Genomic DNA, 24636 nt, shown 5'->3' with positions numbered 1-24636 from the left:
GCTCTAGTTAGATATTGTGAAGAAACATATTGGGCAGATAAACACTTAGAAAAATCTTTGTTTTTAAATTTCTATGACCTGTGAAGTTTCCCCAGTAGAGCCAGTCACCTTAACATCAAACTTGACTCAAAACCAGTGAAGGCAAAAGCAGATTAAAAAGTATTTTGTGCAGCTAAAATAGAGTTTGCAAAGGCTTACAAACACACAGTAACAGGAATAGAAGTTTACTCCTTTAGCTCATAAAGGGTTTTCTCCCCATTTATATTATCAGATAAGCTGGTAAACATTTCACAGCTTTCCTCCCTGAGAGCTTCATTGCTCAAGCCAGCCCTTCATCCTGATACTGAAAACATGGAAGAAGCAGTATGAAAATCCTTTCTTTCCTCGAATTAGTGTTGAAACCAAGAGGGAAGAAAACCCTTCTACTACAAAAAAGTCCAAGCTTCCCACTTGGAACAGAGTAATGTTTCTGTGAGTCTGGATCACAGTTCTTAGCTACCATTTAAGAAGTTAAAGCATGCATTCCCACATTTTTTCAAACTCATAATCAGCTTGACAGTCCTTTCAAACTCATTGGGAAATTGTTCAAACCTAGAGTTGAAGCTTCTTGTTACACTATATTTTTATTATTCCTATTAAATAGTATGTTTACTTCAACTAGAATGTAAATAAAGTTAATGAATGTAGATCTTGAACAAAAGCAGATATGGGGGTAAGCAATAACTGAATACCCTACAGTCATGTCTTTGAGGAGTGAATAAAAGTAAGCTTGTAGGAACCAAAATGAAGGAGATGAAGGCAAGCACAGGGGAAAAGCGTTCTGAAAACTTTGGACAAGGAAACAATTCCAGGGAAACTTCACCCTGGAAAATTCAGTTTCTGTTTGAATAAGTTTAGCTTTGCCACCAGATTAAACAGTGAGAACTGTATAGTTTCTACACAAACCTGGAGGAAGAAACTATTGTTTGAACCAAAAAAAGTGATATCCTGGCACAGTGGAAGGGATAGCTGACCAAACCAGAAAAAAGGTAAACACTTAGAATCATATAATCAAAGAATCATTTGACTTGGAAGGAATCTTAAAGATCATCTGTTTCCAAGTTCAGGTTACACGATGAAAAGCAAATAGAGCTCTGCTCTAAAAAGAGAGGGTGAGCAACTTCAGGTGGCAGCAGACACTCACATTGCCTGTTCTGGTGGATACCAGACAGAGGTGACAGTGCCTGGACTCACTTCATGAGTGGGGTGATGGATTGCCAGGGACTGGTTTCTCTTGTGTGACAGTTTCCCAGAGCAGTCATGATTAAGCCTGGCATGCCCTGGGTGCAAGGGGGTGCACGGGTACAATCTGTTTCTTTGAATGCATGAAATGTCTCCGCTTCCACCAGGCTGCCGAAATCAGTTTTGTTCTGCAGCAAAGCCGGGCGCTGAGCTGCCCACAGGGCTCTCATGCTTTCTTTCCAAGGTCAGCCCAGCCAAGGCTTGCCATGAGCCCCGAGGGCAGCCTGACCGAAAATAGCGCTGAAGTCAGCTCCAGCCCAGGGGATCACAGCCTGAAGGGGAGCTAAACCCAGGAGCGACGGCCAAAGGGAGCGGGCTGATGCCCGAGAAAACGGGCTTAGCCAAGCTGCGGGAGATGCCTCGCAGGAGGTCATACAGGAGGCCACCGTGACGACCAGCTCGCCCCGTGCCAGGTCCTGCATGCCCTCGGGACTCGGCGGGGCTGCCGGCTCCCAGCTCCCGTTCACCCCCCCGACCCTTTCCGCCGGGCCGATCCGGGGGCGGACCCGGGCCTGTCCGGAGGCGGACCAGGGCCTGTCCGGAGGCGGTCCGGGGCGGTCTAGGGGCGGTCCGGGGCGGTCCAGGGCTGGTCTGGGGGCGGTGGCTGTGGCTCCGGCTCCCGGGCGAAGTGGGGAGTGCTGCCCGCCCGCCCTGCTAGTGGAGCGGGCAGGGGCAGCCGGCGGAGAGCGGGGGGAGGTGAGGAAGGGCGGTGGGTGCTGTGGGGACAGTGCTTCGCTCAGTCCCTGGGCTGGGCTGGGCTCCGCTCGACTTCCAGTACCGCCTGCGCGGCGGGGAGGGAGGCCGGGTGGGCTGAGGGGTGCAGGCTGGGCCCGGCTGGGCTTTTCCTTCCCCGCGTGCCTCCTGCCGCGCCGGGGCCCGTTTGCCTTCCTTGGCTGCGTGGGAGCGGGGCTGGGGGGAGCCCGGGCGATCGGGGTGCCTTGGCCAGGTGAGGTGCGGTGCTGACGGCTTCCAGAAAACCAACACCGACCCATGGGGTTGTTGCTTTCAGCTGTTTTGAGACCGCGTATGTTTCTGCGGGGTGTGTTGACACAGTCTCCCAATCTTTGTGACTGCTGGTTTCTCTGCTTTTCTGGCCCCAAATAGCTTCCGTGGAAGTAATTTTTTATTTGCTTTTGTGTCTGCTTCCTCGTTGTGTGTCACATTGTACAAGCTCAGGTAGGAAGTACGATGGACAAATGAAGGCTGTAGGAGTGCTAACGCTGCCACATTTTTTGAAGTACTTGTAACAGGAAGCGGGATAATGCTTGCCGTAAATCTTCTTGACCTGGTAAAGTTTTTGTAGTCAAAAACTATTTCTGTATTTATTGCATAACGATGATCAGACGGGCTCTTTATTAACTGCTTGTGTGACAAGAGCAAGATTTTGGGTGAAAGAGATGCCTGTGTCCAACCCAGGACTGAGCTGCTCCCAGACCTGTGCTGGTCTCAGCCTTGATGGTGCTTGGCAGCAGCCTGGGGAGCTTGGTAGGAGAGATCCATTAAAAGTTACTGGATCAAGGCTCTGGTGTGCTTCCAGCAGCAGCTCTTAGGTTTTTGGTGTTTTCTTTAGGGACTTGAGCAAGTTGCTGGATGTGTTTTGTTTTTCTTCTTCAGAGATGCAGCACTGTGCAGTTAATTGACATTTGTATGTGTTTAGATCCTTAAAAAACAGGCTAAAAGGTCTTGCACAAAAGTATTTTAGAATGCAGAATCCTTAATTCAGATATTTTAATTCACATTTTTGTGAGAAATGAGACACCTGTTACTTATTTTTTTGGTATTACTGGTTTCCTCTCTCCTCCTGAGATTAACACATTATTTTTTTAATACTTTACATCACTGTTTTTGATAAATATAATTTTGTCTGTATGAGCTATTCAGGTTCTTTTAAATGCCTCCTAACAGTACATTGAGAATGATACTGGAAACTTAATAACTTAATTTGGAGTTAAATAAAAAATGTATCACATTAAAATTCTTATTACTTCATATTGACAGGTATCAGGAGTTAAAATGACATAGAAAAGTATTCAAAGTATGGACTGTGAAATTCAACTTCATACTGAAAGAAGGTACTGTTTTCAATTTATTTGAATATTGATGAGGCTGCCTTTTTCTCTGGGGTTTGGATAAACTCATTGTCTCCAGTTTGATGTGGAATAGAATGAATGGGTAGCACTTCAGTGTTGTAGAGTCATCCAGTGATGGCCAGTTATGTACAGCTACAGATACTGTTTTTGTTTCCTTCCTGCTTTTCTTTGGTAAAAGTTGGGGCAGTTACCTGAACTTGAAGTACACTTTCTTCAAGTTCAGATTTAGAACAGTTAATACTGTCTCAAAGTTGAACTGGAATTTAGCTTGCAAAGACATAACTATTGCAGGCTTTGTTAATACTCTTTGATGGCATTTTGATGTAGCTTCACCAGAATGCCCTGGTTAATGGGTTTGTCTTAAAGATACAACTTTTCTGTAGTTTTGCAGTATGCAGGATTGTGTGGAAAGGAGACACAAGGACTAAAGTTTGTGGTCATTGTGTCAAAATCAGAATACCCTTATTATAATGCTAATTATTGTCTTGCCCTAAATTTAAGTATTTGTTTCCTTTTAGTCGTTGAACCTGTCTTACAAAGTTGCTTGGCAGATGTGTAACATGGTGTTGTTTTTGACAGAAACTTCTTTTCCAGAAGATACTTGCTAGAATTCTTGGTCAGTCCCTACTGCAAGTTTTGTTGCTCTTTCAAGTCATTACTCTAATGTACAGGGGCATGCTCTTGCTTTTACATTTAGGATGTCTGTAGCAAATTTAGTTTTGTATGTGTATGCTGTCCAAATGATATGTTTTGTAAAATGTTTTTTCCCTTTCTCTGCTTTTTACAGGTAAACTGAAACTCCAAAAATGATGACCTGCTCGTTGGCAAGTTACAGGAAAAGCACATACAAGGCAACTAAATAAGGACTGTGGTATGAGGGTTTTGCCAGATGAACTGTCCAAAAGAGCTATTTACCTGGAGGCTGTTATGTTAAATTATTGATCTCTGCACTGTGTGACCCTCACTAATTCCCCAGCACTTGTGCATATGAAATGCTTCAAAAGAAGAAACTGCTGTGGCTTATTTGCAACTGAAGTGAATTACATTGGATATGAAAGTAAGTCATGGCTTACTTTTTCATGGAATAACTTATCTGCTTCTTGCCATTTGTAGCTGGGTAGAAGGCAAATATTAACTAGGACCTGTGCAATAAATGTTTTGCAATGGACTGCTACATGTGAAACCAGCTTGCTTTAGAGTGAGAGGCAGCAGCATGCAAAACAATCAAAAGCTGAGGAAAGGCAAGGCCACTGAATGTGCAGATCTTAGCCTACAATGACTGCCAGAAGGGGAAGGATTTAATTGTTTGCCACCTGTTTGACAGTAGAAAGCTTAGGGAGATCTCTGATGGCACCTTACCAAAGAAATGTTGGTGCATCTGAGAGGGAAGCAGGACTTGGTTAAGGTTTAGAGTTTCATAGAAGCCACTTGTGGGCTATGAGAGCAGTAGGTGTGCATTCAGTCATGTCTTTGTTGGAGAAAATGGAAAAAAAGACCTGAGGTGTGAATTGAAACTACAATTCTTGGACACTTTTTTTTTTGTGTCTGACTGCAGCAATTCATATGAGCTGTGGTTTCCACAGACATTTCACTTTAGATGCCAATTTTAAGTGGCAGATGATAATGGAGTTACAGTATGCTTGTCCTTTTGCAAAGAACTGCAAGTTACTGCTCTTAAAAGTTGCCTCAGCTGTATAAGAACAGTTCAAAGAAGGAAACCTTGTGTGATTGTGACTCTTGTAAGCATTTGGAAAGAAGAGTAGCTTAATCAAGCTTGGTTTTTAAATTAGGCAGTATAGCTTAAATCACTATGCTAGCATAATTTGTCTTTGCTTGAGGGTTTTGGGGTATTTTTTTTTTTGTTTAACTATGCTGGTAAAAGAATATTACACTTAAGCAAGAGTTATTCCATTGGGATAGTTCTAGTTCCAGGAAAAGTTCTAGTAGAAGGCTGAAAACTGAACAGCTGTTTATGAAGGCCAAGAGCTGCTGTAGTTGAAATCTTCAGTGGCTGGGGCTAAATTACCAAATCCATGTTTTCCCTCCCCAGGATGACTAATGCTTCTTCTGATTTTTTTTTTTCTTAAGGAGTAATGCAGGGTGCAGAGGGCAGTGCAGCTTGAACAGTCTTACCACACCAATGGAAAAAACTTCCCGTTTGCAGCAAAATATGATATCTATATTTTTGTTCATTGGTCATCTCATTGTACTGATACCTCTCTTCAGTGCTGGTAAGTTACATACTTTGTTGAAATTACCATTTAAAAAAGAATATCTGCATGAGATGAGTTGTGTGTATTTAGTAGGAGTTACTGAGAGCAAGTAGTGAGTTTGGGGTTTGTTTTTGCTTTAGCATGTTGACAGTAGCTGGATGTCTCTGTTGGGTTCCAGTTTTACTGGGGATGTCATGGACAAATGGAGATTTTTTTTTTTTTTTTAGTCTAGGCACATAAATTTAGGGCTCGGAGGCTTTGATTAGCCTCTCCATGCTTCTTATGAAGAAATCCCAAAGTGATTTGCTTCCTTGACTTAAGGTGAACTATAGAGTGCCTTCTTCATGAGACATTCTGTATGTCTAATCCTGAAAGCAGTAAGGCCAAGTTTTCTTTACAATTAAATTAGTAGTATTTTTAATGATAGGTGTAATATTTCGTAAAGTTTAGAACTACATAAGTTAATTATGCTTGTCTTGCTACTCTTGCCATAAGCAGTCTAATACTAATGTGTCTTGAATTAGATTGAACTATATGGAGACCTATTTGGAAGTCTTTAAATGGGAAGGCAGTGATATTAGAAAGATTAGTGAAGATTTTATTTATTTTGAAATTGAATATGTTAACTTTGTATTCATACAGCCATTCAGCAAGATTTGTAAAATCAGTTCAACCAGATGTTTTGCAGTTTCATAAAAATTCAGCATTGGACATAAAATCACAGAATGTTTTGGAATGGAAGGGTCCTTAAAGATGATCAGTCACTGATCCAGCCCCCCTGCCATGAGCAGGGATACCTCTCACTAGACCAGGTTGCTCAAAGTCTCATTCAGCCTGGCCTTGAACATTTCCAGGGATGGGGCATCCACAGCTTCTGTGGACAAATGTGTGCAGAAGCTTGAAAGTTTTACAATCTGCTTTATAGCCAAATGGTCAGCTCTGTTTGTGCTACAGTAGTATTCTCCAGTAAGTTTTTATTTGCATATTTGAGCTCTTGATAGATTTTTGCAATATCTGTCCTTTTTTCTCTGTTTTTTTTTGGCTGATGTTGAAAGAAATGCTTCCTAAGCTGCATGATTGTGTCCTGTCAACTTGTTACACAGGCATAGTTATCAAAACTATGTTTGCATTGGCCTTTTCTGTGATGTTCTGAATAATGGGCCTTCTGGTTAAAGGTGCAAATGTAGGAAGGAAGTAATACATTATAGTCAAGACTTCTTAATCTAAATACTTTTTCTCTCCAAGTTTTTTTTTCCCTGATTTGTTTTTGGCTCCACAGTCCTAGTGGCAGAATACTGTCAGGAGCTCTGCACTGCTGCTGTTTGCACTGTGCTTTACATAGATAGTATTTACTTTAAGAATGGCAATTCTGCAAAAGTACTAGTGAGTTAAATAACAAGAACATGACAGGTAAGTTGGGAAGCTTGTAGTTGCCTTATGAATCCCATGGATCTTCTTATACCCTGATTTGCAATGAGGCTGTTTGGCTTGCATGTGCTTGTTGCTGGTTACCCTAACAGAGGGAAGTTGGGCCTTAAGCTTGTAAAATATGTGATCATGTTCACAACCAGAAGGTGGTAACAAACAAAAAATAATAGCCTTGTGATGTTTTAATAGTAAGTTGTTACAGAAACGTTTTCTAATTCTGTGTAACTTGGAATGGCAAAGTATAGAAATTAAAAACGTTGATAATTTTTCTTTTTTTTTTTTTTTTTTTTAACAGAAGGATGTGTTATTTGTGATTACTTTGTGCTTGTTGGAGAGCCTATAGCTATTACTTGCCCAATAATTACATTGCCAGTGCTTCACTCTGAATACAATTTGACATGGTATAAAAATGGTAGTGCTACAGCAGTGACCACGGAGAGAGATGCCAGGATCCACCAGCGAGAGGGCTTGCTTTGGTTTATTCCTGCTATGCTGGAAGATTCTGGACTTTATGAATGCAATATAAGGTAAGGAAGGAAACAAGGATTGCTAGTGCTTGCAAGTGTGGTAATTAATTTGTGAAACTTGAGTGTACAAATCTTCTTGTTTTAGGTAAAACACTTAGATCAGTTGAAAGCACTATTTTCACCATGCTTTTTGTCTCTGCGTGATGCCTGTGTTTCTCTGCTGTTCCATGCATTTAGTACTACAAAAGTGGTTCATACAGAAGACTCTATTTATCGTAAAGTATGACAATACTAAAAATGGTCTGTGGGGGTGGTTGGTTGCTTTGCTTGTTTTGGATGAAGTGTAAGGTCACAGGAAAATGCCTTAACCTCTTTGGCTTTTCCTGTGTTCGAATTGCTGTTTGATGCTGACAGATCAGAAGAGCACTGGTTTCTTTGTAGGACAAGGCTAAACGTAAGAAAGTTCTAAGAGGAGCAAACAGTGCATTTTATCACCGCACAGACTTTCTGGAGAGCTCAGCAACTTTTTGGCAGTCTTACTAGAAATCCACAGGTTAAAGGGCTGAAAACAGTTTTACACTGTTTTACAATTTATTTTAAAATATTGCCATTACTGGTCAAAAATGAGAATACATAAAAAGAGCAAAGCAGTGTGCTAGACAGCTTTAGAGACTGAAAATAATGTGTCTCTACTACTGCTCAAATGATCTGAGTGCACAGAGAACTAAAAAAGAATAGATTCTTTGAAAAGTATCTATATGTACCTTTTTTAGTACTTTAAAGCTCTGGCTAGATCAACCTAGCCAAGCACTGGACTTCACTACTTAGGATGTCAAATCTTTTTTACAATGGTTGAAATTCACTGTGTGCTGAACAGGAAATTAAGTTTGGGAAGTCATACATAAAATGTTCCTTTCCTCATGGTGTTGCCACAACACACTGAGAATAGCCAATACAGACTTTTCAGGTGGCCCTAAATTTGATTTACTAGTGTGTAGTTATGTGTACTGGTGTGCATAGAGGTGTGCTGGAGAGGTTTGGGTTGTGAATGATCAGCGAAAACTTCCAATGTCGCAGGCACATTCCTTCACTGGAGTTTTCCATGAAGCCAGAATTGGAAGTCAGAAGACATGTAATCCTTTCAAAGCTACCCAGCTGCATAATTTTAATTTAGCCTTTCCTGCTATGGTTTTAGTTACTTGAGGTATGAGATGTGCTCCTGTGGGCACCTCACATCCTTGGCTTACATAATATCAGCAGAACAAAAAACTTGCTAAAGTTCAGTTGTATTAAACTGTAAGCAGCATTTTGTGCATCAGACACTTAAGCCTTAAGTGCAGCTCTGAGAAGTTCTGACGTCCTCTCTCATGTGTCCAGAGCAAATTCCATTTCTGCTTGCAACACAAACTCGGAGCTTATTCCTGTCTCTTCACCTGGAACAGGGGCTGAGAGGTTGAGGATGTTGTTTACAAACTAAGGGAATGCAGCAGAGGTGTTATGGAGGCAAGGGTGGTGGAGATGCTGAAGTCTCTCTCCCTGACTTGCTGGAAATAATGCACCATTAATTACCTGACTTGTCTGCTGTTCTGATTACAGGAGCCTTAACCACTCAAACAAAAAAACTATAAACTTAACAGTTTTTAAGAATGATAATGGATTGTGTTTTAATGGAAAAATGAAATTTGAACAAAAAGTGACAAGCACGAATACTGGAAAGATTATATGCCCTGATCTGGAACAATTTAAAAATGAAGACAATAATCAGCCTGAAGTACATTGGTATAAGGTACTGAGCATATGTATTTCATATATTCAAGATACAAAACGTATTATTTAAAATGTCTTATGAAGTAACTGTGAAAATCAGGGAAGGTGTGTTTTCTCTACAGTTTGAGTATGGCAGGAGTGTGAATAAGATTTGTGAAATTCTGATTTATCCTTTGATAATTTTATGTAGATAATAAGTTTTAAAACTTGTATGTTTCTGTAAATAGAAGGCTTTGCATAATTATTTCAGTTTCTCAGAATATTAGGCATTGTTAACTATGCTGTGGTATTCTTGTGCTTCTTACTTTGGTTCTGTGAAAATGCTCTGTAGCCTGTGCAAGCTTGAAAACATGTATTTTATCTGTTTTAAGGTAAAAATCTAAACAGTTCAACTCCTAATTCTGGTGCTGGTATTAAAAGCAGCTACATGGGCCTACACACATTAAATAGTCTTGGTGCAGCACCTATACATCTTTTGAGGTGAAGAGATTCTCCACTGCTTTTAGGTCAAGGAAGAGAAGGAAGCTTTTTTCTCAGAATTTGCATTACCACAGAAATGGGGATACACCCAAACAGCACGAGGCACTGCTACAGCAGCTCTTTCATCACAGAGAAGTCAGGGTGGAGGCATGTGTTCTCATAAACTCTGCTGCATGTGTAATAACTTCTACTACACCTGAGATAGAAAGCTCTCAAGCTGTTAATGTAGGCTGTGAACTAAAGCACAGTGTTTGAAAACTTCAAGAGTTGGCTGCAGTTATTTTTTTTTAAAGTGCAAGTGGAGCAAGATGTTATCAGACTTTGTTAGACTGTAGTAATGCTTAGAAAAGAATCCACATCGTGGCTTTCAAAGAAGTCAGTGTTTGACGAATATTCTAATCATCAGTAGAGTACAGTAACAGATTTGTCAGATTTTTTTAGTTCCCTTTAAGTCACAGATGCCTTTGGTGTGTTTAGGAGTGTAAACCTGGATTTCTTGAAGACAAGCGACTTCTTTTGGCAGAGGGTGAAAATGCTGTCTTGATTCGTAATGTAACTGTGCAAGACAGAGGAAACTACACGTGCCGTATGGTGTACACATATATGGGAAAACAATTTAATGTTTCAAGAACCATAAGTCTAGAGGTTAAAGGTGAGTGCCTGGGGTTATTCTCTTTTTGTCTCTGCTGTAAACGTATGTATGCAGACATAAGATATTTGGCATGTTACTTTTCAGCTCTGTGAAATTAGAGTTGTAAGTCTTCTTTAATTTATTCCTGAACATAAAATTGAAAGGCAATGTGGCATGTTGCAGCCCTTGAGCATTGCTTTTGAGGAAGAATTGTCATGGGGAAATGAGTAATGCGGGGTTAGGAATGTGAATGGGAAGAAAACAGTGGTTCCTGGGGTGGAGGTATTGCTTTTGCCAAAACAAATAGTGCACCATTAAAGTAAATAAACTTAAAAATAGAAGATTTTTTTTTCTGAGACTATCACAGCAAATGATCTGCTTGAAGCCCTGTTGGTGAATTTGCTTCTCTGTTGATGGGAATGGAGATGTGATAAGCTGTATCAATGACAAAAAAAGTTAATAAATCTTCCTCTGGAATGGGTTGGCTTACTGTTGGCACTTGGTTGTGCTTTTCTGCTGTCTCACTCTGCCACTAGTGTATTTTATTGCACTGACTATTGTGATTATGTCTTTGTGGGCCATGTTGCTGGTGACCTGACTAGTAACATGATAATAGTCCTGTCAGAATAGTTGTCTAGAGACAGCAGTCCATCTTTTTAGGTTAAACCAAAATTCTGACCTTATATAGGTGATGTAAGAACAGTGGGTTGTTGGCAACTAATCTATACATCATGCAGAATGGCACAATTCCAGGACAGTTTAAGTACATGTTTGTTTAAACTTTTAGTTAAAACAATACTCACTTTGTGTAAGTGGTCATTGATACAACCCTTTTTTTCTTCCTTATCAGTCTCTGGAAAAGTTAACTGCGTTTTTTGGTTTTGTCTTTGTTTGTTGGTTTTGTGCTACTTTCATGTCTGCTGCCAGTAAATTTGAGATTTTTTAAAAGCATTTTAAGGGTTTTTTTGTTAACTTGGAAGCTAAAATAGAATAACTTGGAGAGAGTAGAGCAAATATCTTATGAGAAATTTCTGTTGTAAATTTGAAACTTTTAGTAAGTATGGCAGTACAATAATACCAAACAATAAATCCACTGTAAAACCAAAACTATTGTCACTTGAACTAAGTTGTGGATCTTTTCCTGCCTGAAGGTTTTATTTTTCTTTGGTTAGAAAAACCACTGCAGATGCAACCAGAGTTTATTTATCCAAGGAACAATACAATTGAAGTAGAACTTGGTAAGTAGTGAATATTTAAGAGATCATTAACTTTAATGAAAAAAATAAGCTCCTCGTCTTTTTGAAAAGATGTGTGAACAGTTCCACAGACTTCAGCAAGACTGGGAGGTAACATATGTGGATGGAGAATATCTGGAAGACAGAGGGTAGATAATAGAATGTGATTCCCACAAATAATTTGTGAGGGGAAGTAACTGTGCCTAAGATTGGAGTCTCTTGACCAGCAGTGTCGTGCAGGATGCATTTATTTATTTTCTGTTATTTCCATCTGTCCTTTTTACCATTTCTCCGTGTTTGTGTCTTGATGCATCCTCAGTATCTGTGGAAATATGATTTATGTACATGTAGCATGTTAGCATAGTTAGCAGTCGACCTGTTCAGTAGCTCTTTCTCTTCCTATATGTTTCCTGTCTCCCTTCCCTCGCCACAACCTGGATTTTATTCCTTGTTTTAGGGCAATACAGATTTTGGATACTGATGTTTTGTGAAACAGTGAGCTGCTAGTTGATGCATATCCCAGGTACTGTTTATCTTGGAAATTTCTTAAATAAGAGATTCTGGGTATAAAGAATGACTTCTTCAACAGAGAGGACAGCTGGGCAGTGCAGCAGGCTGCCCAGAAAAGTTGTGATGTCTGTCTTTAGAGGTTTTAGAATCTGACTGAATAAGTCTTTGAGCAGCCTGATCTGACTTCAGAATCAGGCCATACTTTGAGCAGGAAATTGGACTGAAGACCTCTCTTTCAACCTCAATTGTTCTGTAATTCTCTGGGCAAAGTATATGCTATTCCAGTCTTTTCCCAAGCAAAGTTACATGTGTTTAAAGTGCACCACATATCAGACGCTTGTGTTCTACTGACAAAGTCCAGAAGAATGAGATTGGAGCTGTTTAGACTGTATTTTTAAAAATAATTTTGTACCAAAGGGGGTGGTTTCAAACAAAATATTTGATTTAAAAGGGCATTAACTGATTTTGGAGAAGCGTGATTGGCTGTTTACTAAGAGTTTCTTAGTACAGGAAACTGTTTTGTAATCTTTTGAGGAATTAGATCATTAGAGAGGCTCTGAGCAAAGGTTGCATTTGTCCCATTATTTTTATGTGCATCACCCTCATGGAATTTCACATAACACATCTACTGTGAGCTTGTAAATTGTGTGCAGTAGGTGATGTTTTCTCCTATTAATGCTTCATGGTTTTTTGGTATCATGTGAAACATTTTTGTCCGTGCCAAATTCTGACTTTCAGTATATATGGTATTAAATTGGATAGCACTGAAACACTAGTGGGTTTTGTGTGTGTGTTTAGGGGTTTTAGTGTTTTTTTTTATTCTTTTCTTTTCTTTTCTTTTCTTTTCGGCCTCAATAGCTTGTGAAAGATAACTTACTCTGAAGTTGCCAGGTTCTGGTGACGATGGGTAGATTTTGACCAGAATTGTGAATGTGCTTTAATAGAAATGATGTTCTTCCAAAGTCCAGAAGGCTTTGTTTTAAACAGTGAGAATATTCAGGATCTGATACAAAAAGTATTATTTTAAAAGCTTACAGTCCTGTGGTCTTCAGATGGTTATTTAATTCTGTTGAAATAATCTAGAATCACTCAGCAGCCCCTTCTTTTCTGGTAATTACATCTTCTCTGTCTTCATTACAAGAAATACATGCCTGAAAAACCTTAGGTTCTTTCTCTATTAAGGAAATTTGTTCACCAGATTTTGGAAAAAACAGGGAGACTTTCCATAGTAATTATTTTACCTCACATAACCCTAATTTTTGTGTGAAAACTTGACTTTTTCTTTGTAACTGTAACTCTGGAAAAAATGAAGTAATGTTACAGTCGGACTTCCGCCCGTACGTATCTCCTGCCCATGAAAGTGTCATGTAAGTCTCATCCCCAGTTTTGACTGGTAGTTATCTAATTTAATTCAGAAAAGTTCTTACTGATGCAGCCTCTACTCAGGAGGAGTCTGACCTGCAGGCTCTTAAATTTACTGAAGGCAGTGTTAGGGTTTTTTTCAATCCTTGATAGTATTTTCTGGGTAATTTATTAGTCCAGGGGCTGGCTGTGACTCAGCCTAAGTCATTAAGACTGTGTTATAGGACAACTTATTTAGACTCCTTATTGTAGAATTTGGTCCATATTTGTTATGACTTGGGCACAACATTAATTCAAAGTTGTGCTGGTGTGTTGTTAGGTGCTTTGGACCAACTAGGATGAGCAAACCTTGATTGCCTTACAGACATTAGGGTAATAGCCACAGGTGAGACTAAAAGGAGACTCCAGCCACAAAGTGGGTTTATTGTGACTACTGAGATCTACAAGTGATTCCCTATTTCAGGGACACATGGGGGGACACTTAAAGGAATTTGATGAGATTTGGTTTTGTTTGTTTTAAAATGACGTTGCCATTCAAATATTCAATATTCTCTGTCCAGTACCTTCAGTGGGGTACTGGGGGAAAAAATAAAACCTCCTACTGCATGTCTGGCTGTGGGGCAGAATCTCTAAGCAGCTGCATGAACACTTGTATGGAAACAGCTATATGATTTTTGAATGAAAAATGACAGAAGGTGGTGTAGAAACTTAACAGTCCATTCATGAATGTGTGGGCATGGAATGCTTGAGAGGTTTTTTTTTTTTGAATAATTGTGCAATGCACTAAACAACACATTAATTGTTGTGGTAGAAGAATATGAGGGAAGAGATCAGGGAGCATCTCTGATTTCTGTGCGAACTCTTGTTCAATAAGTGCTTTCTATGTGAGCTAAAGGTTTATTCCATGCTTTTGTTAGAGACCATCCCTTGATGGAAGCATCTAGATCTGATGCGGTTCTAGGAAATGAAAGACTAAGATCTTTACATAGGCCAGCTGAGAGAGCCCACCTTCTCCTATCAAATCATTACTTCCATGGGTAAAATACAGAAGGAAAGGAATCCAAGAAAGCTGCTTACCTTCCTGTACATGGAGCTCACTGAGGTACATTGGCAATAAATACATTTTTCAAATTGCCTTGCTTAATACTGAGGTGTTCTGTAAGATGTGGACTCTTGGTGGCAAAAAGGAGCTGAGTGACAGGTGAGCTTGCTCTGGAAGTCAAGTGTGATAATATTCAGAAACCATCCCAGTGGACAGTGCTGGCCAAAAGATCCTGATTTGGAGTAAAGATATGCATGGTCACTAAGAATGGGATTCATCTCCCAGATGTAGGTTGTCTGCACATGAGTATGAGCATATGATCCAAGGTCCTTAACTCAGGCCAGTATCAACAGGAGCTCAATTCACTTGCGTACACCAGTAGGCAACTGCCACCAGTGCTGTTTTGGTGGTCTGGCTACTCTAGCAGTGTGGTTTTCTTGAAGATCTGGAGCCCTGTCTGACAACTCCATATGGATACCTTGGATGCTTGAGAGCATCTCAGATGTCACCACAGGTGTACATGCAACTGACTCGAGCCCTGGAGATCTTTCAGTGGAGTCTGGACAGTCATTCAGTTAAGGTATCTACTTCAATGTGTGTAGACTCCAGCAGAGATGAGCTCTGTTACTAGCTTAGACACCTAGCTTGTATGTAGATGTGAACATTTGGACACCTACATTTAGGGTGGAATTTATACCCAGATTGTAGACATCCAAATTTGAATTACAAATGGATGAGTTTTAAGGACTTCGCTTTTCATAAGGTAAGTAGGTTTCTTTTATATCCCTCCTTTTCCCAGCTGTTCCCTCATCACTTGATTCTGCTCCTATTACAAGACCTTCAGTTTCTGTGTTTACATTTGTTTTTTTGTAGGCTCTCATGTAGTTATGGAGTGTAACATATCAAGTGGCATAAATGGCTTGATTCCATTCTGGCAAGTTAATGATGAGGATGTTGATGTCTTTGATAAAACCTACAGGGAACAGTTTTATGAGTAAGTATCCTTATATATTGAATTTGTAGTGCATATGTAGGTGAAGTAATCTGCAGTACTGTACAGTGAATTCATTATAAAGTAGACACTAGTCATTGAAAGGCTGATTTGAAGTCTGTATCAAACACAAGTATGTTCTTATTGCTTGGTTTTAAATGAATAACATTTCATTATAAATACTGTGTCTGATACAAATAGAATGAAGCAATCATGTAGATTTTTATAATACTATTGTGAAATACTATTTTGTAATGCTTAGTTATGCATTTTTTCTTATGTGATTTTTTTTTTCAACAGTACGTTAAAGCCTGTCCTTTATCATTAATATGGGAAAGATAGATTGTTCCAAAATAAAAAGTCACCCAGCTTATTTTCATTTGTGAAAAGGGTCCTTTTTAAAGTACAGACACAGCTGCTAATCCTCAGGAACACAAGGCAGAAACTCTTGTTGCAGGACATTTAGGTTCCAGTGTTTGACTACCCTGAAGTAAAAAAGTGTTCAGGTGGAATTTCAGATGGGAAAGTCATTCAGTTTGTGTTCATAGGCTCTTGTCCAGTCAGTGGGCACTACTGAAAGGAACCTGGCTCCCTCTTCTCCACTCCTTCCTCCCATCAGGTATTAACACACATTGATGAGATCCATCCCCTGCCCCCGAGCCTTCTCTTTCCCAGCCTGAGCAGTCCCTGCTCTCTTGTATGATGGATGCTCCAATTCCTTATCTGTCACATCACTGCACATGACTTGCTCCAGCAAATCCATCCATCTCTTGTACTAGACCCCCCAGAACTGGCCCCACTACTCCAGGTGTGACCTCACCAGTGCTGAACATCACTGAAGGACCATTTCCCTTAACCTGCTGGCAGTGTATTTCCTAATGCAGTCCAGGATGTCTGGGATCTGGTTATTCCGCCTCATATGCAGGATTTGCATTTTGGTTTGAACTTCATGAGTTTTTTTAAATCATTTGTCCATCCTGTCAAGGTTTCTCTGGATGCTGGCTGTTGTATCAGACATCCCTCTGAGTTTTGTGTCACCTGCAAAGCTGCTAATGGTGCACTCTGTTCAACCTGGGGGAAAAACCCAACAAACCCAACCCAAAAACATCTGAAACAACTAAGCCCAGTATGTTTTCGGTTCATGAGATTGTTAGTTACAGAAGTTTATTTACTGTGTTTCACTAGCTTCTTAGGTTTATAGAGATAAGAAAATTAATGTCTTTGTGGACAGATGATCTGTCTCCTATTCAGCATAGATATTCAGTTATGTACAGATGTTTTCCTTTTACCTTTTTTTTATGACAGAGAGGGATTGCCTCATGGACTTGCTGTATCTGGAACAAAATTTAACATTTCAAAAGTGAAATTAAAGGACTATGCTCATAAGTTCTTCTGCCACTTCATATATGGTTCTCAACAATTTACAGCCTACATCAAATTGGAATACCCATGTAAGAGATCTCTTCTTGATAAAATGATCATTGACTTGTCAGTTTTACAATGCCCTATTTAGAATTAAAGCTGTGTGATGTACTTTTATGCAAAATGGGCAGTGCATCTCAGTACCTTTCTTTGTGAATTTTTTTGTCACATTCTTAGCAAAATGAAAGAAAATAGTGCTTTTGATATGCTTTATCTTCTCTCATTCAGTATTTTGGGACTGAAAGTGAATATGAGCTCTGACTTGTTACATTATTATAATTTCTTCATAAAAATTATCAGGGTAGGATTTAACTTCAGAAATTATTTAATGCATTGACTAAAACATGCAGTTCGTGGAGGGTGTTTGTTTTAAGGACAGTAAATGAATAGGTTCACTGACAGGTCATTAAAGGGGCAGAGACAATGGAAAGCTAGTTGGTCTGGGGAGATTAGCTGGTCAGGAAATCACCTCCCCACCTTTGACTTCCTTACTTTCCAAATGATAGAATTTTGTACAGGAATTCTCATTCTACTGCTGTGCTGGGTTATATGTCAATATTTTATTTTGGTGTTTCAGCTGAAGAGTAGCCTCATTTGTCATAGTGCTGAGGTATTTTTCTGAAAGATAAAAGTAGGCTTATCAGATAACAGTAATGTCAGAAAGCATATATTAAACAGTTTGTCCTATTCTTTCATTCCTTTTAAAACAAAAATATTTTAGTGATTAAACAATTTTGAAAAATCCTTGTCTTTTCCTAGTTCTAGTTTATAGTTGTACTTTATTTGTTTTCTTTTTTATTCTATGCTGCTGCAGCTCAAAACATTCAGGGGTACTTAACTGGAGGAGGAGTTTCCTTGGTATTTTTAGTATTTTTTACTCTCTTTATCTACAAGATCTTCAAAATTGATATTGTGCTTTGGTATCGGGACTCCTGCCATGCCTTCCTGAGGAAAAAAGGTATGTTTATGTAACAGTGCTGAGTGTTGTTTTGAGCTCCCACCTTTACTTGCAAAGCAGTGAGTTGCTCTCATGGACCATGATTGGTCTTCCTTGGGGTTTTTGAAAGGATAATATTGTTTTTAGGATGTTTAGAATTAGTTCAGATGACAAAAGCATCTACAGGAGAAAAAATCAGCAACTTTCTGGGAATACAGAACTATCGTTGCTTTTCCTGAAGGCCCACCCTGGTGATTTGAATACTGCTCCAGCAGCAGTTTTTCAGATTACTTTTAATTACTGTTGTTACAGAAAGCAGAAATACATTAGAAGTGTTAAGTGTGTTTTATTTTCTGTAGATGAAACAGGGAAAATATAACTTTGTTTTGTTTTCTATTTAAAGGCACTTCTGATTATTTTACTTTCAGGAAATTTTGCTTTCCTGGCATTCAAAAAAATGTTGATAGGGGTGTTGTCTATGAGAGTATGCTGAAGTATGGGTAATTTCCAACCATCTGAGAGGAGATACTTTCTGTTTCTCTAGCCATATATATTTTGGAGGTATTGATATTCTTTTAGATTTTCTTGGAAGTCTTTTAAATTAGATCTTTCTGAAAAGTTTGATCCAAAATATCTAAAACAATTCAGATCTTGAAATTTGACACTTTGTTTTTGTTGTCATGTCTAAGTGGTTGCTGCGGTTTGAAACTCCAGGTTGCAATACCACCTATGAGTTTGATGACAAATGGAATTTTAAGTATCAGTTGTACCACTGGGTCCATTGTTTTTCAGATAATTCAGTGATGACTTTTTTTATTTAGTGTTCCATAGAGAAAGTTTCAACTTAATTTTTCAGGTCTCTTTTGACTATTCAGATTCAGCATCCCGAATTCTAGAAGGCCTGATCCTACAAATATTTCAGGCTTTGTATAACCATACATGCTTAGCTAATATAACAGGATTGGGGCCTAAAACAGTTATTCAAGTAAGGGAAAGCCCCCAGAGTTTAGAGATTTTGCTTGTTTGCTTCCTTGCTCTTGTATCTTTAGAATTTATTTTTATGGAAGTTCTATTGCTCACTCCTTAGTTTCAGATGAGAAGATCTATGATGCTTATGTTCTGTATCCAAAGAACAGAGAAAGCTGCTTGTATTCATCAGATATTTTTGCTCTGAAGATACTGCCAGAGGTCTTAGAAAGGCAGTGTGGATATAACCTCTTCATACTTGGGAGAGATGATTTACCAGGAGAAGGTAAGTTACCTGAAGACAAATTTGACTTGAGTTTTCTTGTTGACCTGGAAATAGAACTGAAAAAAAACCAGTCAGATGGGAGTCTAAATATCTCTCATTATCAAATGAACTTTTTTTTTTACAGTTGAAGGATTTTGGTAGTGGTTTGAGAAGGAAGGCTTCCCTGAGAAGTAGAATCTAAAGTGCTGCTTAAATTTTCCAGCTTGAAAAAATGCAATAGTCTGTTCTCAGGGTTTAGCCATGAGGTTTTTGTGTGATATTTGCCATATTTCACTGTTTGTGATGTAATGGACTGGAATGCCATTGATGGGGGGTGTGATTGTTTGATGCTGGTGCAATGTTAGTGCTTCTATGAAAATCTGGTTTTGTAGTGGTTTCTGTGGTGGTTTCTAGAAATAGAGCAAAGCAGGCTTTAGCTTAGGCATAAAGGAAAAAAACTTTATTAATTTACAATATCTAAAAAGGAACACACAGAACTCAGAATGAAAACTGTGTAAAACATTTTTCTCTTTCTCTCAATTTCTACTACAGCATAATGAGGTAAAACTTTAGATTTTTAATCTAGCTACTACTCCTCAGATAATCAGCTCTCAGTTCATTACTACTCTTCAGATAATCAACTCTCAGTTCATTAAGGAGAAGGAGTTTTTCTTGTACTATAGGCTTTTCTAGGAAATACAGTTGAAACTTCTTGTGTTTCTATGTTACACATGGCACTGCTTGGAGAACATTTGCTCTTGTGACTTTCTATATCTAGTGCTCTCACTACTGAGCATGGACTATAACTGCTTCTAAGGTTTTCTTTTTAAGGATGCTTTGCTCCATTTAAAAAAAAGCAATAGTCTTTCACTTTTTGGACACCAGTCCCCGCCAAAATTCACCCCTTGGGGTTGAGGGGTCTCGAGACTAGAGATCTTCTTTTTCTTTACTGAAGACAGAGGGCACTACTACACCCTCCTCATCTGTCTCTGTTTATGCACTCTTTTATATAACATCACTGCACACTTCTGGCTCTAAGCCATTGCCTCCCCCTAAATGCAGTCTCTGTGTTATAGGAAAAAATGGGTCTGTCCATGGCTATACAAGAAGAGTTTAGTTAAAGGCTACTCCATCATCTCTTCTCACCTAGAATTCTTTTCAATTTCTTCTGACATCTTTCACTTGAATGAACTTTCGTCACACTTGCCCATTTCCTTCTATTTCATCTCTATCTCCCTTCTCATTCAGATCTAGGAGGATCAGTATTTGCAAGGTTTCCATTATCTAAGAAAAGGGTTAAAATCTCGGGCTCTGCCTGCCCAGAACTCCCACGGCAGCTGGGCACCTTCTTGCTGCACCCCCCCACCCCCCATCATCTCCTTCAGCCCTGCTGCCAGCACAAGATATTAAATTTCAAGGTGGCACAGGCACATGCTCTCTCTCTCCTGGGGGGTGGTGCAGCAGGGGAAGCCTGACCTCTTTCACAGACAGGAACCAAAAGAAAGTTCTCCTGAGAGTTCTCTGCTTTTTAACCCCCTGTGTTCTCAGAAGTGTATCCATGTCTTCAGTAGTCACACCAAGTGCCAATATTCAAATCAAAGTACTGCTTAGTTTGACCACACCCTCCCAAAAAACTCACTTCCATATCAACCTAAAACAGGGGGAATCGTTTTTTTTCCTCTTCCACTTACTGGAACAAAACCAGTTAATCATATCAGAAACAGACTGTTTAAGGTAAAAAGCTCCTGTGGTTCTGCAACTTGCGTTTTTTTTTTGCATTTGTACCTATGATGGTAACAAAATGGCATTAGCAAGATAAGTAGTAGATAGTTGGTAGCTCTTCTCTGTTTCTGCAAAACAAGGATATAGACATAGACTCTGATGGGGTCAGATTGTGTTGCATTGGCCAGATTTCTGTCGTAGGCTAACCCTAGGTAACTACTTACATCCTTATATCCTCTCCCTGTTTTGATGTCACGTGTGACGGCTTAAATATCAAACAGTTGATGAACTAGCTGCAGAATACTGGTAAGAGAAAACAGAAATCCAACCTTAATTTTGCACAACCTTTTCTCTACAGCTGTGATCAGCGTTGCTGATGAAAAAATCCGTCAAAGTAGGAGAGTGATAATTGTTTTAGTACCAGAGCCCTCCTGTTACAGCATTCTGGAAGATGAGTCTGAAAAGCAGCTAGCCATGCATAGTGCTCTTATCCAAGATGGCATTAAAGTAATTCTCATTGAACTTGAAAAAATACAAGATTATGCAACCATGCCAGAATCCATCAGATATATTAAGCAAAAGCATGGGGTTATCCGATGGAAAGGGGACTTTTCAGAAAGGTCCCACTCAGCAAGAACCAGATTCTGGAAGAAAGTGCGCTACCAGATGCCATCCAGAAAAAGTGGCTCTTTATCACAATTGCATTTGTTATCAAAAGACTTGAATAACAAATGAGAAATGACACTTAATGACAGATTCAGTTCACACAGATGGATTGACTGAAGGTCCCATGTATCTGTTTTGTGCAATCTCATCCAGATTTACTGGAGTGGAGGTACTACAGTTTCATCTCCAGATGTGAATCTTTTTTACTTCTGGCTGGATCAACAGAACACCATGAAATATCATCAGTAGCACATGTAGAAAGTACACAAGTACTTTTCCAAGAATGATTCTGTGAAATTCCCTTGTATTAAAAATGAAAGGACAGAAAATTGTGAAAAACTTAAAGCCAATGAAGAAAATTTGATTTTCTTTTCTGCAATTAAAGTTTCAATATGAAGGGAATTACACTAATTATTGTTGTAATACTACATAATGTGCATGGCTGGTGCCAGTAAATGTCTGTTTCTTTTTTTTTGAATGAAATGACACAAACCTTTTCTTTGTTACAAGTTTGTTATTTGCCTTGTTCAATTTACGGAAAGATAAATCCTCATGTTACTGCATCAGTGTGTTATCATCCAGGAGAATTCACAGAATTCACATCCGGGAGTAAAGGTAAGAGACAATTCCAGCTCTCTAAAAGTGCTGTTGAACCTGACAAAGCTTAAATACTCTTCCTTGATCTTTTTTACATTTGAAAGATCAATGCCAATTTTAGTCACTTGTCACATGCAGTTATTGTAAAAATACCTCTGTAATCTGTATCAAGTAAAAAAATGAATCTCCAGAGAACTTTTTCTTTCCAGTTAAATGGCTCAATATATTTATTTACCCAAGTGGAGCAATTGGCTAATGACACAGAGTCTGTCATGGGAGGTAAAGGATTATTGTCTTCATCCACCTTACCTTAAGGACCATGTCACAGGGCAGGGAGAGAGCGAGAGATGCCCCTGTGTTACCCCCTGCAGCTGCTTGCTTTTCTCCTTTCCCTCTGCTCTGATACGTAAGGAATCTGAGATGATTGTGTGCTGGAGGCTGCAGTCACAGCTTTCCAAACAAAAGGGAAAGGAAGTTGTGTAAAATGTTGAATCCTTTCTCTTTCATTTTAAAATATTTTAATAGTATTTTGTATACCCCAAGTGTTAACTCTAAAATTATGTTTGACTTGTAGGCAGTGATGTAGTTTGCGATGATCAATTCTTTTTTTGGGGCAGGGAATTGTTTTGAATGATTAGAAAAATTGATCAGATCTCTTTAATGCTATGTTTATAGCTATTCATTTTATAGAAACAGGAGATGAGAGCCAAGTTTCCCATGTAATTTCAGTCTGTCCTTGAACGTTACACTTTTAGGCTGTGAGATCTTGCTGTATAGGGAAGCCTCAGGAATTGACTGTTACTGCTGCTTGCAACTCTGAATTTCTGTGTCCTGTCAGCTTCTTTCTTGCAGCACCTTTTGCTCTTCTACCATTCAAACTCCAACCTATATTTCCTCTTGCAGCTCCTGTATCTTGCAACAAACATCTTGCTTTTGTGTCAAACTCCATCACTTTCCAAGCTCTGATTGAAGGCTCTTGCAAATTAGGCAGAAATTTTCCCTCTGGAATCTCCACTTGTTTGTCTTGAAAAAAATTATGTTCTGCAACCTTCAGAATCCATCTATTCATTTACACACTGCAATGTTGGCTTTTCTTCTTTCATGGCTCAAGCAATTTTCTTATGCCTCCATACTCAACCAAACAAAACTGTTCTGGCTGATAAGTGACAGAACCAGTGCAAGTAAGTTCTTTTCCCAACTAAATTAAGTGTGTGCTGGAAACTAGAAACAGTGCTTTTGAGAGACAGTACCTTCTGAGCTTTGTGAGTTATGTGTGTGTTTGGCCAGAATGGAATAAGAATCTTTTCATTTCAGGAGGAAGGGGGGAAAGTGCATTTGAAATGTCAGACTAATTCAAACTGCCATGGTACTGAAGTGTTTTATTGATCAATGTCATGTATGTACACACCTATGCAGATGCACATAGTCTTTTCTCATTCTGTGTTTTAGTTACAAGAGAACTGTCAAGGGATGATCAGTCCTAATAATGGAATGCCACATTTACTTAGCTGTTCATGCTGTCTGCCTTTAAATATGGTGTGTGTTCAGTGGCAGCCTGTTGTAGGGTAAAAGAGCCTTGAGATCCATCTGAAGTTACCCTAAACCATCTGAACGAGTCTAATTGTTACGGTTCACATTACGGTTCTTTGATAGAAGAATCAAATAGTACAGAAGCTGTATGGTTTGGTCACAAAACTCTTTAAGATCTCTCTATCAAATGTGAAGACCAGACACTGGCATTATGGTATTTGTACTCTGAGAACTGGGGTGTAACACTGATTTTGTGCTTTCACCTTGACAGCTCACAGTATGCAGGCCAGCCAACAGAGTTCCAGTGACCTCAATCCTCCTAATTACTTCTGCTGACTGGAACAGATTGAAAGGAGAACTGCTACTTGTTATCCCTAACTTTAGGAATGGAAGGTTATTTTACTGAGCCAAAATAGTGTTTTTAAAAAATATTTGTTCCTTTTGATATATTTATATAAATAATGCCAAAGTTTTCATGTGTGTTATGTAAAGGCACTTTGAGGAAGAGTCCATTTTAAAATTTAATAAAGGCACTACATATTTTTTCATATGCACTGCTGTGTCTTTTGCCCTCTTTCTCCTAAAGCATACTGAGAATGGACAATGGCAAGCAGAGGTTGTGACTCAGTGGCTTAACAAGACTGCTATGACAGATCTTTGTTCAGGCTGCTGCCAGTCAGTCTGGCTGTGGTACAACACTAACACAAACCACCTCACCCTGCCTGGGCAAACTGAGGCTGTGAGCTTGGCTCTGCTCTCTCTGGTACTCTCCTTGCAGCAAGGTGAAGCTAGAGCAGCCCCAAGGCTGCTGCATTGCTCTCTGGGACCAGCATGGTCCTCAACAGTGCCATACTGAGCAGCCTTTTGCTGCAGCTCCTCAGGAGCTGGAGAAATGCAGGAGACCTCAATTGGGGGAAATGTCAATTGCTTCTCAGCAGCAGTGGAGAGGCAGCCTTCTCTGCTCAGCCCCTGGGGCAGTGGTTGCTCTCTGAGAGTTGGGATTGTTCAGCCTGGAAAAGAGAAAACTTTGGGGA

The 24636-nt window shown here is 39.4% G+C and overlaps 1 protein-coding gene across 5 annotated transcripts; it reads left to right on the top strand.

Moving 5' to 3' along the window:
• The first annotated feature begins 1634 nt into the window (after positions 1-1634).
• LOC121354092 (interleukin-1 receptor type 1-like) lies at positions 1635-24143 on the top strand. 5 transcript variants are annotated; one of them, XM_041468456.1, is made up of 15 exons: positions 1635-1694; positions 2458-2569; positions 3280-3353; positions 4159-4428; positions 5460-5602; positions 7308-7539; positions 9076-9265; positions 10204-10378; positions 11509-11595; positions 15380-15500; positions 16803-16948; positions 17734-17877; positions 18944-19108; positions 21168-22090; positions 23874-24143. In XM_041468456.1, exons 5-14 carry the CDS (start codon positions 5512-5514, stop codon positions 21542-21544), a joined length of 1728 nt encoding a protein of 575 aa, XP_041324390.1. In that variant the 5' UTR covers positions 1635-1694; positions 2458-2569; positions 3280-3353; positions 4159-4428; positions 5460-5511; the 3' UTR covers positions 21545-22090; positions 23874-24143. The 5 variants fall into 5 exon arrangements, with proteins under 5 accessions (XP_041324390.1, XP_041324392.1, XP_041324389.1 ...); XM_041468457.1 differs by lacking the exon at positions 1635-1694 and adding an exon at positions 1946-1977; XM_041468458.1 differs by lacking the exons at positions 1635-1694; positions 2458-2569 and adding an exon at positions 1891-1977 and having other exon boundaries at positions 11530-11595.
• The last annotated feature ends 493 nt before the right edge of the window (positions 24144-24636 follow it).

This window comes from Pyrgilauda ruficollis, unplaced genomic scaffold, assembly GCF_017590135.1.
Source record: "Pyrgilauda ruficollis isolate IOZ18807 unplaced genomic scaffold, ASM1759013v1 scaffold22, whole genome shotgun sequence".
NCBI lineage: Eukaryota > Metazoa > Chordata > Aves > Passeriformes > Passeridae > Pyrgilauda > Pyrgilauda ruficollis.
This window is presented reverse-complemented; position numbering and strand designations above follow the sequence as displayed.